The sequence below is a fragment of the Tyto alba genome, unplaced genomic scaffold (genome assembly GCF_018691265.1).
Source record: "Tyto alba isolate M040663 unplaced genomic scaffold, T.alba_DEE_v4.0 Super-Scaffold_12, whole genome shotgun sequence".
Taxonomy (NCBI): Eukaryota; Metazoa; Chordata; class Aves; order Strigiformes; family Tytonidae; genus Tyto; species Tyto alba.
The window spans coordinates 5,511,448-5,524,154 of record NW_024881274.1 but is presented as its reverse complement, the minus strand read 5'-3'; the positions used below and the strand labels follow the sequence as shown (position 1 = coordinate 5,524,154).

Here is a 12,707-nt window from a genome sequence, read left to right as displayed (position 1 = left end):
TGTACATATAGTTTAACAAATTATTATTATCAAATTACTCAGATTTTGCCATTTGAACCACAAAAAAAGCAGAGGAAGAGTAAAAGCAACTTCTCATGTGGGAGACAGACGAAGCTTGAAAGGGAACAGCATGCGCTGCAGAGCTGCAGCTTCCCTTCCCCCAGAAAGGTTTCCGAGGTAACTGTTTCCCCAAAATTAGCCTCCTGAGCAGAGAGTTAAAATCCCTCGGTCCAGCCTCCGCGGCTCCACTCACTTCGCTTAAGTAGCTTCAGGTTTATAAAGAAATAGAGGGGACGGGACAATGGAGCTCCGGGCTGGATAAGGGGTTGAGGCGCTTTTTTTTTTTTTGCTTTTTTTTTTTTTTCCCCCCTTGGAGACAGAAATCTGCAGTTCTGCTTTTGGGAAAACATCGCCTGGTTTGTAAGGCAGGAGCAAGCTACCAAATGCCGAAGAAATCTTGGGACTTAAACTTTGAAATAAAGTTAAGCAGCGAAAAGGCATGCAAAAGAATTTTTTTCCTTTTTTTTTTTTTTTTTTTTTAAAAAAAGAAAGAGTTTGGAAGAAAAAGATGCGAAGTGATTAAAGAACGTGTGTGAGTAAAAAGGAATATAAATATCTTTGCATTGCTTTTATTTGCACATATTGCCGATGTTATTGTTGATAGCGCGCTCCAGCCCGTGCTCATTCCAGATAATAAATACAGTAATTGGCAATTAATAAGCATTCCACTCCGGGTTGAAGGATGAATTGTTGCGGAGTCAATGGTTTCGAACAACTCGCTTAGAGTAATATTTTTCACGCTTTATTAAATATATACGTACACACCCCCATCCCAGAGGAACCCGGGCAGATTTGGGAAGGCGCAGCAACCTCCCTTAAAACAACCCTACGTAAAAAAAAAAAAAAAAAAAAAAAAAAGAAGCTAAAACGCGGAAACAAAGCGGAGGCACCCGCGCTGAAACCACCTCGCAAATACAGTGTAATTTGTGATATTTATTTTTTTTTAAGGGAAAAAAACAAACCAAAACAAAACAAAAAATCAACCCAAACCCACCCAAGGCTGCCTCTATTGTGTGCGCCGGGTGTTGGGGCGGTGGGGCCGCGGGCGCGCCCGGGAGCTGCGCTGCGCGGGGCTTGCGCGGGGCTTGCGCGGCCCGCCCCAGGGTTTCTGAGGTTTTGCGCGGGGGTGTGCGTGTGAAATGTTGGGGTTTTATGACATCACAGGCCTGGAGTGCCCAATCAGCTGGCGGGTGGCGGGGACGGCGCGGTGGGGTGTTCCCTAGGATATACCGTGCGCGGCGGCGGGGCCGCGAGTGCGGAGCCCGCGGAAGGTGGGAGCCGCACGGAGCCCCGGGGCTCCCCCGCCTCCCAGCCCCCAGCCCCCCCCCGCTACAATTTTTCCGTGTCCCGTCCCGTCCCCCCCCCCCCCCTTTATATCGGGAGCTTTGTTTGCTTAAGCATCTCAGTGGCTTCGCACAGCAAAGGGTTGGGGGGGGGCTGTGCTTGTTGATTCCTTCCCCCCTCTCTCGCCCCCCCCCTCACCCCCCCCCCCCCCCTCCTCGAGATTATTTTTGAAGTGGAAGGTGGGGTGCGCGGCCGCGGGGTGGGAGGTGGCCGTGGGGAGCCTGGAGGATGCAAGATGTTTGACTTCTTTATTTTTCTTTCTTTTTTTTTTGCTGGGGAGTGGGAAGACGAGGAGTCAAGCCCCGGTACAGGCGGAGGAACTGGGTGTTTGGAAGATGTTGCAAACCATTGACTGGAGCGTTTGAAAGGGAGATCGACTGCTTTGGCTTTTTTTTTTTTTCCCTTTTTTTTTTTTTTTTTTCCTCCCCTCCCCCTTCCCCCACCTCTCCGGAGGGGTAGGGATGTGTGTGATCAGGGAGTGGAAACAAATATGTCCTTATTTTCAATGCCCCCTTTGAAAGAGACAAAGTAAATGCTCCTTGCAAAATGTTCCTGACCTGCGAAGGGACCTTCGGAATTGTTCCAGCCACCATGGATTACAATGGGGAAGCCAGGCCGGGGGATTTTCATGCTGGCTATCAAGAAATCGAAGGGATAAACTTGGGATACTTACAGATCAATGGCACCCAGATGTTTGCTTTGGCCCAGGTCCTCAGCGACCTGTTTAAGGATATCCCCAGGACCACCATCAGCAAGAAGATGGAAACCTTAAAGATCAAGAGCCGACGCTGCGATCTCAAAGAGCTCCGGACCCTCAAAGCCATCAACTCGGTGCCCACCCGCGCGGTGAAATGCTCCCTCATCTCCAAGGCGGACCTGGAGGCTCTGTGCACCTCCTGCAAGAGCCTCAGCCCCCGGAGGAGGAAGAGGAAGAGGAAGAGCAAGAGGAGGGAGCAGCTGCTGCTGCCGGCCCCGGGGGAGCTCTTCCCCTGCCCCCGGCCCCCGCTCCTGCCGCCCTGCCGAGCCGGCGGCTGCTGCTCCCCCGCGCCCCCCGCCCGCCCCAAGCTGCCCCCCGCTTTCCCCAAGCCGCGCTCGGCGCCGGCCGCGCTGCTCCCGCAGCCCTTCCACAGGGCCTTCCCCGCCTTCCAGAAACCCCCCCGGGGCCGGAGGGACTGCGGGTTGGGGGATCGAGGAGGGGTTTTTGCCGGGGTGCTGGCCGGGTACCCCCGCGACCTGGCGCTGCTGCACCCCGCGGCCGCGCAGCCCGCCGCGCAGGCGGCCGCGCTCGCCCAGCCGGGCCGGCGCAAGCGGGGGCCCTGCTGCGGGAAGGGGCTTTTCCCGGCGGAGAAGGGGCCCGCGGTCCCCAGGAAAGGCCGCTCCTCCGTCTTCCCCGGCTCCAAGCGCCAGGGCACCTCCGCCGGCTACTCCAGCGACTCGGACTCCAGCTTGGACTTCGGTGGGTCCAGTCCCGCCACCTCCAGCGACTCGTCGGAGGAGGAGGAGGAGGAGGAGGAGGAGGAAGAGGAGGAGGAGGAGGAAGGGGACAGCTCGTGCAGCAGCGAGGAAGGCAGCTCCTCGGAGTCGGAGAGCAGCTCGCTGTGCAGCGGGGACTCGGTGCAAAGCACCCGGTACAGGCAGGCGGCTCTGCCCCGCTTCCAGCCGCAGCCCCCCCGGGAGCCCCTCGGCGAGGAGCGCCCCACCGAGCCCCCCCCGAGCCTGGGCAAAGCCTTGCGCCCCGACCCCAACCTCCTCTTCCTCTCGCAGCACCTCTGGGCCAGGACTTTGCGAGCATCAACTTTGGAAAGTTTGAGCCCGACTCCAGCCCTGGGCTCGGGGGCCCAGCCGGTGCCGGAGCTCTACGCAAAGCAGGAGGCCTCCCCTTCCTCCTCCTCCTTCTCCTCCTCCTCCTCCTCCTCCTCCTCCTCCTCCTCCTCTCCCCCTCCCTCCCCGAGCAGCACCCCTGGGGGGGCTCCGCAACAAAAGGAGGGAGGCTTTGGGGACGCGGAGCCCTGCGCCAAAGGGAAGGATTTGCACAAAGATGCCTCGAACAATAGAGCCTCGTTAGGCCCCAGTGACCAGGCAGAGAGGCAAAGTGGAGCTTTAGCTGGGCGAGCGCCTTCCCAAGAGCCGGCCCCGGGCTCGGCCCCGCAGCCCCCGGCTCAGGAGCTGGCGGGGAGCCTCGGCCCGGCCCCCCCGGGGGAAACGGGGGAGCCCCGGCGGGAGCACTTTGACCGGCTGATCCGGCAATCCAAGCTGTGGTGTTACGCCAAAGGGTTCAACCTGGACGGGAAAAGTTTACGCCACGGAGGGAGGACGGAGCCCTGTAAAGCTGCAGAGCTCAAATCCCCCGGCTCCAAAAGAGCAGAGAGCCCCAGCACCTTGTCAAACAAAGCTTTGAAAGGCAATGGCTCGGAAAGGAATGCCAAGCGCAGACGCCTTGCCAGAGGCGCTGAGGCAGAAAGGCAACAGAGCTCCTCTAAAGGGAGGCCACAAAAGACTCAAAGGAGGAATGCCAAAAAGGGAAACACTCACTGCAAACGCCTCGGCAGCGCCGGGCCAACCCCGCCTCGGAATTTCAGCCTTATGGGCAACTTCCCCTGTACTCCCTCCCTGGTCGTGGGGGAAGATGGGGACCTGTGTCCTGCCTCCTCCCTGGGGGTCAAAAACTCCTGGGCCCTCTCCAAAACTCACCCGCTGTGGAGCTGGCACCTGGGGGGCAACGCCATCCCGGTGCCCCCCAGCCTCAAATTCCGGGGCTGTAGCTTGGAGGATCTCTAAGGACAGCGGACGGCCCGGAGGAAAGGTTTACATGCAACAGATGAGAGATTGGGGGGGGGGGGGGGGGGGAGGGTTCGGGGGGGGGCCGCGCCGGGCTGGGGACCCCCGGGGGCCGGGGGGGGATGTGTGGGGCAGGAGCGGGGCCCCCCCGGTCCCGCCGAGCCCCTGGGCCTCCCGAGCTGGGGGTCCCGGGCAGGGGCGTGGGTGCTCGGAGGAGCCGTGCGGGATCCGGGGGCTGTGGGAGTCTTTCGGGGGGGTGTGAGCGAGTGTGTGCCCGTCTTCGGCTGGGGGCAGGACGGGGGGGTTCCCCGCTCTGCCCGGAGAGGGGCAGCATTATTTTTTTTATTTGTCCGTGTACATGCCAGGGTCCGCTATTAGTTTCGCGATGAGTTGTAAGGGAATGAAGCTAAAACACGCCAGCAAACCGAGGGGGCGGCGGATGGACGCCTTCTCCCCATCCCCCCCGCCCCGCTGCCAAAAGCGATGGGTTATTCTCAGCGAAGGGATTTGGGATGCGCCGGGCAGGGGGGTCGGGGAGTGCGGGGGGGTCGGGGGGGGTCGCAGGGGCTCCCGCCGCCCCGCACAGCTCACCCCGGCCCGCAGCGCCCGGCCCCGCTCCCACCGCCCCTTCCCACCCCCCTATGCCAAAAACCCTTGGAAAGAATAGATCTAATTTCTCCCTTTTCCTCCATAAAGGCATTGGATTAAACTAATAATAATCACACGCAGAGAGAAATAATGATGTCACGCAGCATAAACACTCCTTTTCGGTCCGAGTCAATCCCGGAGAAACTGGGAGCAGCGATTCCAAATAACTATATTAATAGCAATGTAATGTTTTCTGTCTACTTAAGAGACAGGAAGAAAACACCAACTTTAAAAAGACCAGGAAATTCTGTTTGCTAAAAGAAAACAGGAGGCTTTGAGAGGAAGTTATTTGAAACTGCTGCACGTATATTAAAAGGAAAAAAAAAAAAAAAAAAGGAAAAAGAAAAAAGTGAGTTGTTTGCTGCATAATAACCCTAACTCCGATAGCCTAAAGGTAGCAGGCCTGTAAAAGCTTTACGGGCCCAAGAAATAGGATCCAGGAGCATTAGCAATAGAGTACAGATGGACAATTTGATCTCTCCCGAGCTCCGGAGTGGAATGCGGGGAAGAATGCGGATGTCTCTCTCCTCTGCAGAGGAAATCATATCCCAGTTTAACTTTTCTTGCAAACCAGTGGCTTTGTAACTGGCTCTTTTGACTATTTCTGATGTGATTTCCACCCCGCTTTGGCATCAAAGCCCGACGGACTCTCTGAAGTCCGCTGTGTTTTGGAAACGTTGGGCAAATCAAAGCTGATGTGTTTGGTTTTGTTGTTTTTTTCTTTCCTTTCCTTTTTTTTTTTTTTTTTTTTTTTTTGGGGGTGTGTGTGTGTGTTTCTTTTTCTCCCCCTTCTCTGCAACAGAAAATATTCGCAGCCCACAGCCGGGGATCACGCAGTGCCCGCTCGGGGATTTCTATTTTTCCTCCACAGTCCACCAAAAATTGGCTCCCCCCAAAAAAATCCCTTCACAGTGTCCTTTGCTTCCCGTGGAAAGGGAAAGGAAAGGGAAGGGAAAGGAGAATCATCGCAGAATTCAAAAAAAAATATTAAGATCTGGCACGGCCCGTTTTGATTTTTTTGGTTTAATTCCATCAGTGGGTTAAAAAAAAAAAAAGACATTTTTAAGGTCAAGCGTATTTTGTATCTATTAAGCGCTGTTTTTCTTGGAGATGGTGAATTGTTGCTAAAAGCAATGTTTGTTTTACTTGGGTTTTTAGCGGGTTTTTTGGTTAACTGCGTTTTTTTGTTTACTTCACCCCACCTCCCGCTGCTCCCATGCCGAGCAAAAGAGGGGGATTTCTTCTGTCTCCGAAATATTCAGGTTTTATGTCCGTAGCCGTGGACGGTTACAAAACAGAAAAGAAAAAAAAAAAAACACAAAAAAGCAAACCCTGCGAGTGTGTAGGAGCGAGAAAAGCCGATTTTGGGGAGTTCGCCTCCGCATCGCTGTCTCGGGGTGTGCACACAGGAATCACACAAATAGGGGGTTTTCTGCCCCGCATGTCCCCCGCAACACCCCCGCTCCCCTCGGCCTGGCCCCCGGGGGGGGCACCCGCAGGGCAGAGCCGGAGGGAGGGCAGGGGACGCGCGTGGGGGGAGACACGCGCCCGTTTCCCGTGTCATTGCCGAGCGCGGAGCACGATCGCTCGCTCTCTTCCCCCCGGACTCCCCTAAATCCGGATCGGGTTAAAAATGTATTTTCTAGGAAAAATAAAATTTAAAATAAAGTGCGGGCGGGTCAGTGGGACGGAGCGGTGCCGCGGGAGGGAGCCCCGGCCGCACAAAGCGGGCGGCCGCGCTCCGCGCCCGCGGAGACCGGGCCGAAAAAAATCCCGAGATCCGCGCTGGGTGTGAATGCTAAAAATATATATATATCTATCTCTCTATATATATATTAAAAAAAAAATAAAAAAAAGGCAACAACCCCCAGAGTCCGCAGCTCCGTCTGCCGCGGGCAGTAACAGCCAAATAACTCAGGAATATTTTCTAAGGGATTTAATCACCTCGGAAAGTGCGTGCGTGGGGTGGGCGGGCAGGCGGGCACCCACGCGTGTGCAGGTCCACGGATATTTATCTCTGTGTATATATGCATATGTACGTGGGGGTGCACGGAAATCACAGCTATGGAGACACGGTATGTGTGCACGCGTGCAGCCGTTGTATGCCCGTACATAGTTTATCTGCTCACACACGTACGTACGTGCGCGTGTAGGTGTAGATATCTGTATATAGTGCAAGGAGGTTGTAGCAGGGCTGTGAATACAATGCAAAATACCTCAAAACTTACCACAAAAACACACCTTGAATGGCTTCCTCAAGCAGCAGAACCATCCCGTTCACAGCAAAAAAAAAAAAAAAAAAAAAAAAAGAAAGAGATAATAATAATCCCCCCATTTGTTTTTAAACATGTTTCAAGGAAATTAAGCGATCCAAAAAAAAGAGAAAGTAATCTTCCTAACAATCCCTCAGTAAGAGACCGGAGCGGGGGATGGCCATGCATCGAAAGTAAATTGGAAAAAAAAAAAAAGTTAAAAAAAAGAAAACCCAAACTGTTATCTGAAATAGCCTGTTTTGGACTTAAAAAATGAACAAACCCAAGCGGTAGTTGGTTGGAAGAAGCAATACCTCTGCGGGACACAATGAGCCGGGAGGAGGGAGCGGTTCGAGTGATAAAAACTAGTTCTGGTTTTAAGCAAAAGATCAACTCACATCGCCAGAACAACATAAAGGATATAAAGGCACCTTTATAATGACATTAGTGACATTGCTTTATTTCCAAACGGGTGCAAAAGAAGCAAAAACTGATTTTTTTTTTTTTCCATAAAATTGTTTGTCTAGGTAGGAGAAAACTGAAAGTATCTTGTAAAAAAAAAAAAAAAAAGAAAACTTTTATGAAAGGGTGCTGCTTTTAAAAATGCAGCCTGCTTTAGACTCAGGAAAAATCTCAGCTTGGATATGGTGTGGTGCTTTGTTAATCACGGTTTGTAAGGGTTTATTTTTGGGGCTGGGGCTTTCAGGGACCTTTGCTCTCTCTTTGCATTGCTGGATTAAAAATTCCCATCCAGTGGGTTTAAAAATGTCGGTTACTTTGTGGGTGCTTCTCTGCTGGACCCCCGGATCCAGGGATGCTTCTGCCCAGGGATAATTTATTTTTGAGGGGTGCTGTGGATGGGGAGGGGAGCTATTTCCCCGGGCTGGGCACATCCAGGGGCCGATGTTGCCTTTCCTCCATGCCCCGGCCTAAAACCCGCATTTTAAAAAAAGACACCCAGGGGAGGAAAGAGCCTTTTCCAGCCATGTTTTGGGTTTTCTGTTTAGATTTACTGTACCTTTATTTATTTGAAGTTGTTGTAAGTATATGACGATGAAAGTGTTAATTCCTGCGTGCAATATGGAATCTAGGCTGAGAAATAAATACGTTTTTTTTTTTTTTTTACAAAACTGGCTGATATTCGGCCCTTTTTGTGGGTGCGTGCCAGGGGGGCGGGGGGGTTGGCTGGTGTGCACGTGTGTGTGTGGGAGGTGTGGGTGCTCTCGGGGGTGCTCTTTTTTTTTTGGGGGGGGGGGTTGGCTGGTGTGCACGTGTGTGTGTGGGAGGTGTGGGTGCTCTCGGGGGTGCTCTTTTTTTTTTGGGGGGGGGGGGGGAAACAGCCATGTGTGTGTGCACCCACGGAGGTTGTGCGTGTGTCTGTGTGGGGTGGAGGGAACATGTATGAGCCTGTGCCGCTGGCCCGTGTACAGCTGTGGCTGTGCACATCTGGCCGTGCGTGTTTATTGACGTGGCTGGGGAAGCACGCTTCTCCGCACCCACCCACCCACCCACCTGTGGGCCTGGCACCCTCCTGGGTGCTGGACCCGCGTGGGACGCCTGCGCCCGCTCCATGCTCGCTCGCCGGCGTGTTTGCGTGCACACGCGTGTCCCCACGTGTTTGCGACCACGTACAGCTGCATGCGGCAACACGTGTGTGCCCGTTGCATGTGCGAGTGTGTGAGTGTGCACACATGTGCTCGGCTGCTTTTTGGGGGGGGGGGGGGGGGGCGGCGTGTGTGTTTCTGTGGACAAATTTTGCCCGAAAGAAACATTTTTCCTCAACATTTAATCGGAAATCAATAGCTCCTTCCCTCTAATTTGTAGGCCGGAGACTGCTCCCCAAACATGTGTTTCTATTTTGAGGGCCTCAGGAGTTAGTGCCCCTTATGGAAGGAGCGCTCCAGATATATTTTTAAATCTCTGCCAAAGGAAAACACGGCCAAAGACTGGAAGATCCCGTTGAAGCAGCATTGGTAGAGCCAGATCCAAACACAAATGCCAACGTAAATCAGAACAAGCAACCCAAAGACCTGAAGGGGATTTTATCTGTGCAGCGTGTTGAAAGGGACCTCAAATCTCTTGTTTCGGATAGGAGTTGGGAAGGTTGAAATTCCAACCTGGGAAGTATTTACCCAGCTCTTTCACAGCCAGAAAGATTATCTCTCCAACACGAGAAAAGTGGAAAGAGAAACGAAACGTACCCCCAGTCAGGACCTCATTAGCTGTGATTAATAACTGGGTATTATTTGATTGCCACAACATCATCTGATGACCTCGTTTCTGCGGGAGGCCAGGTAAAAACCCCCTCCGCCCTTAAAAATCGCCAAAACCCAAGTTACACACGCATATCGATCTGTGAATCATGAACGCGGTGCTTGGAACCTATTTGCAGGTTTGGGTTTTTTTTTTTTGCCCCCTCCTTTCTGGCAGGGAGGAGAGGAATCCAACTCGAAATGACTACCATTTAAAAACGTTTAAAATTTCGAGAGGCAAAGCCTGGGAGCAGCCCGAGCAGGAGGCAGCGACCCCGGCGAGACCGCACTGGGTCTAATCACAGCCAAATGACCCTGCTATTATTATTATCTTTTAAAGAAGGTAATTTAATAATGACGTTAATTATCTGCAGGGACCAGCACGGGACCTGCTGGGGAGGGTGCTCTGAGCCCCCCACCCCCGCCAAGCCTGTAGATTTGCAGCTGGTTCATACCCAAAAACTCGAGGGAGGAGGGAAGGAAAAAATCTGCAGCCCTGGAGCAAGGTGTGGGGGGAGCCGAGGGAAGCCGCTGCATTTATTTAGTTTAGTGTCAGGGTGTTAATGATAAATTAGATAGCAGAGGAGGGGCTCAGTAAAACAGCAAGCTGTGAGAAAAAAAGCAGCGTAACCCCCTCCCAGGGCAGGCTGGGCTGGGGGCAGGGAGGGAGTGGGGAGGGGGTGAGGGATTAAGTGTCACTAAAGGCCTTTCATTTACCATGTTTACATGTAGTCAATAGAAGAGAATGGACAAGGGTTTATTGTGAGTTATGAGGCTCTTTCTAACTCCCATGTTATCAATATCGCACTCCTTAAGAAAAAAAAAAAAAAAAAAGGGGGGGGTGTGAAGCAAAAACTGAGTGTTTTTTTTTTTTAAAAAAAAAAAGAAAAAAAGAAATTATCCATCAACCTTTCTGGAAGGTGGGAGCCTGCCCTCCCAGCCAGCCCGAAAAGCGCTTTGGAGGATCCTTCAGCTGTTCCATATAAATCTATGGGCTCAATAGGTGGAGTTTATGCTTTTAGCAATTGAAAGAAATTACCCTAAATGAGGCCATATGGGAAACTGTGCTCATCCTCCTCCCCCTCCCCAAAACCGGGGGAGGATTTTGCCTGTCCTTTGTCAGAAAAAGGAGGTTTGGGCCGGGGACAGGATTCCTGCTCTGCAGTGTGTGGCTCGGGTTTTCTTCCCTTCCCAGACTCAGGAGGGGGGTGGCAAAAGAAAGTGTCATTAAATCCTGGTTTTGGCCTGACTTGTGCCTCCCTTCCCAGCAAACAGCACGCATCCAGGCTGGGTCTGTGGGGAAGGGGGGTCCCCAAAGTGCTGGGGTGACCCCCGGGGGTTCCTCCCCTTAGGGGCTGCTCCCCCATGCCAGGTCTGGGGGGTCCCAGAAGGTGAGTGGGGGGGTCAGGGCAGTGTTGGCCTTCTGTCCCATTTTACCCCCGTTTCACCCCAATTGCCCCTCAGCCTCCCCACAGCATGCCTGGATCCGCTCCCTCTCCCCAGGACGATCCATCCCCTCCACACACTGGGGCCCTGCACACTCAGGGTGTTTACCTTAAATTCAATTTTTTCCTATAGTTTTACACACTGGACTCATCCAGCTTTTTAATCAGCTGGAAATACCAGCAACCGCCCAGACGACTGCTTGTAATTAACCATTCGTTACAGTGGTTAACCCCCCCCCCCCCCAAATAACTGAAGACGTTGCGTAGGAAACGTGGGATCCTGCATGCGAGTGGCTCGTCATAAAAAAGAAGTGACCCATCGGGATGTGCTCTGAAATCCATCCTCCCCGAGCAGCGTGCTGGATCCGAAGCATCGAGGCCCACGGTTTGCTGTCTGCGGTTTCTGACACGATGAAAAGCCCTCCGTGCCTTGCAGGGAGGATCTGAGTTGAGGATTATTCTCAAACTGTTCTTTAACTTCTCATCAGAGATGACTTTGGGGGATAAACCAAGGAAAATAACAAAAAAGCTGCTGTTAGATTTATGATTTGATGCTCTTAGTTCTCACTAATTTTATATATTTTTAGCATCTCGCTCGCAGATGCTGGGGTTGCTTTTCCCAGGGCTGCACGAACAGAAACGTCGGTAAGAAGGGAGAAAGGCGAACCCAAAAGCCCTGAGGTCTGGATTTGGGGAGCAGGACACTCTGACGAAGCGTGTGTGGGCCGTCGCCTGGAAGCTGGTGGGAGCGTGGGGAGGCCAGCGATTCGGGGGTGCTGCCCTCTCCCCTCCCCAGCCCTCCACCACCTGCTTCCAGACTGGAAATCCCTGAGCCAAGGTGGTTTTCTGGCAAACAGGGTTATTCCGAGTTGTGGGGGCCGGGGATTTGTCCCCTCTGCTGCCATTCTCCCTGTCGGGCCAGTGCTCAGATACTCCCCATCAGTTCCCAACAGCAGAAATACATAAATACCCGTGGAAGTGAATAACCTCCAGCGGGGCGGAGGGGGCTTGGGGGGAACGGGGAGATTTGGGGGGACACAGGCACGTGCTGAGGCTGCTTCTGCCCCTCTCCGTGTCCCTCCGGGTGCCTGCAGGACCAGAGGTGTCCTGAAGAAACAGGGTGTCCCTTCCTTCCCTTCCACCCTGCAAATATCTCCCATTCTTTACCTGCATATTTGTATTTTTTTTCCCCTGCTAATTCCCATTTTTCCCTGCGTTTATCCAGGTGGGGTTCCCTGCCCTGAAAGGTGCCCCAAGGGAAAAAATATTCATACATAAAAGCTTCCTGCACCCCCAAATTGACCCAGGGATGCCAGGTGTCACCTGAGGGTGGCTGCTGGGCACCCACTGCGTCCTGAGTGGGGACAGGCCCCGGCAGAGCTCTGGGGCGACATCATGATACCCCCGTTTCCTTTCTTATTTCTTTTTTTTTTAGGACTGAGGAGAGGAAACGGCACCGAGGGAGCTGAGGTAGGAGGAGGAGAGGGGGGAGCGCTGGCTGCTGAGCAGCATCCTTGGGGGAGCGGGGCCGGGCAGGATGCGGCCCTGGGCTGGCTGGAAGGGGGGTGTCACCTGCCTGCCCCCCCCCAACCCCCCTCCATGGGGCTCCCTACCGAGGCGGCGGGGGCTGCAGGGCCGGCTGTTGGCCTGGCTGGGGGGGGTGGGGGCTCCCCGGGGTGTCAGCTTTCCCTATCTCCCCCTAAAATCTCGGCAGCGTGAACTCTGTGAACCCGGGGTGGCACCAGCTGTGCTCCCCCAGCTGTGGCCCGTCCAGCTGTGACGCCCGGGGGGGGGGGGCTGGGGAGGGGGGAGCCCCTTCCAGTTGGTAATGGGCTGCCCAGCAACGTCCTCCCCTGCCAGCCCTGCCTGCGGTGTGGGATGGGGGGGCACGGCTGGATGTGACCCCCAGGGTGCGCGGCTGGGGTGCC

The 12,707-nt window shown here is 53.9% G+C and overlaps 1 protein-coding gene across 2 annotated transcripts; it reads left to right on the top strand.

Moving 5' to 3' along the window:
- Positions 1-508: 508 nt before the first annotated feature.
- LOC116959845 (elongin BC and polycomb repressive complex 2 associated protein) lies at positions 509-4,223 on the top strand. Of its 2 annotated transcripts, none has more exons than XM_042787379.1 (2): positions 509-592; positions 1,685-4,223. In XM_042787379.1, the coding sequence occupies exon 2, from the start codon at positions 1,951-1,953 to the stop codon at positions 4,180-4,182; it is 2,232 nt and encodes a 743-aa protein (XP_042643313.1). In that variant the 5' UTR covers positions 509-592; positions 1,685-1,950; the 3' UTR covers positions 4,183-4,223. The 2 variants fall into 2 exon arrangements, with proteins under 2 accessions (XP_042643313.1, XP_042643312.1); XM_042787378.1 differs by lacking the exon at positions 509-592 and adding an exon at positions 1,314-1,331.
- Positions 4,224-12,707: the final 8,484 nt, after the last annotated feature.

What these genes read in the sequence shown, in the direction of transcription:
- LOC116959845 (XM_042787379.1), top strand. Translation starts at nt 1,951, where the DNA reads ATGTTCCTGACCTGCGAAGGGACCTTCGGAATTGTTCCAGCCACCATG.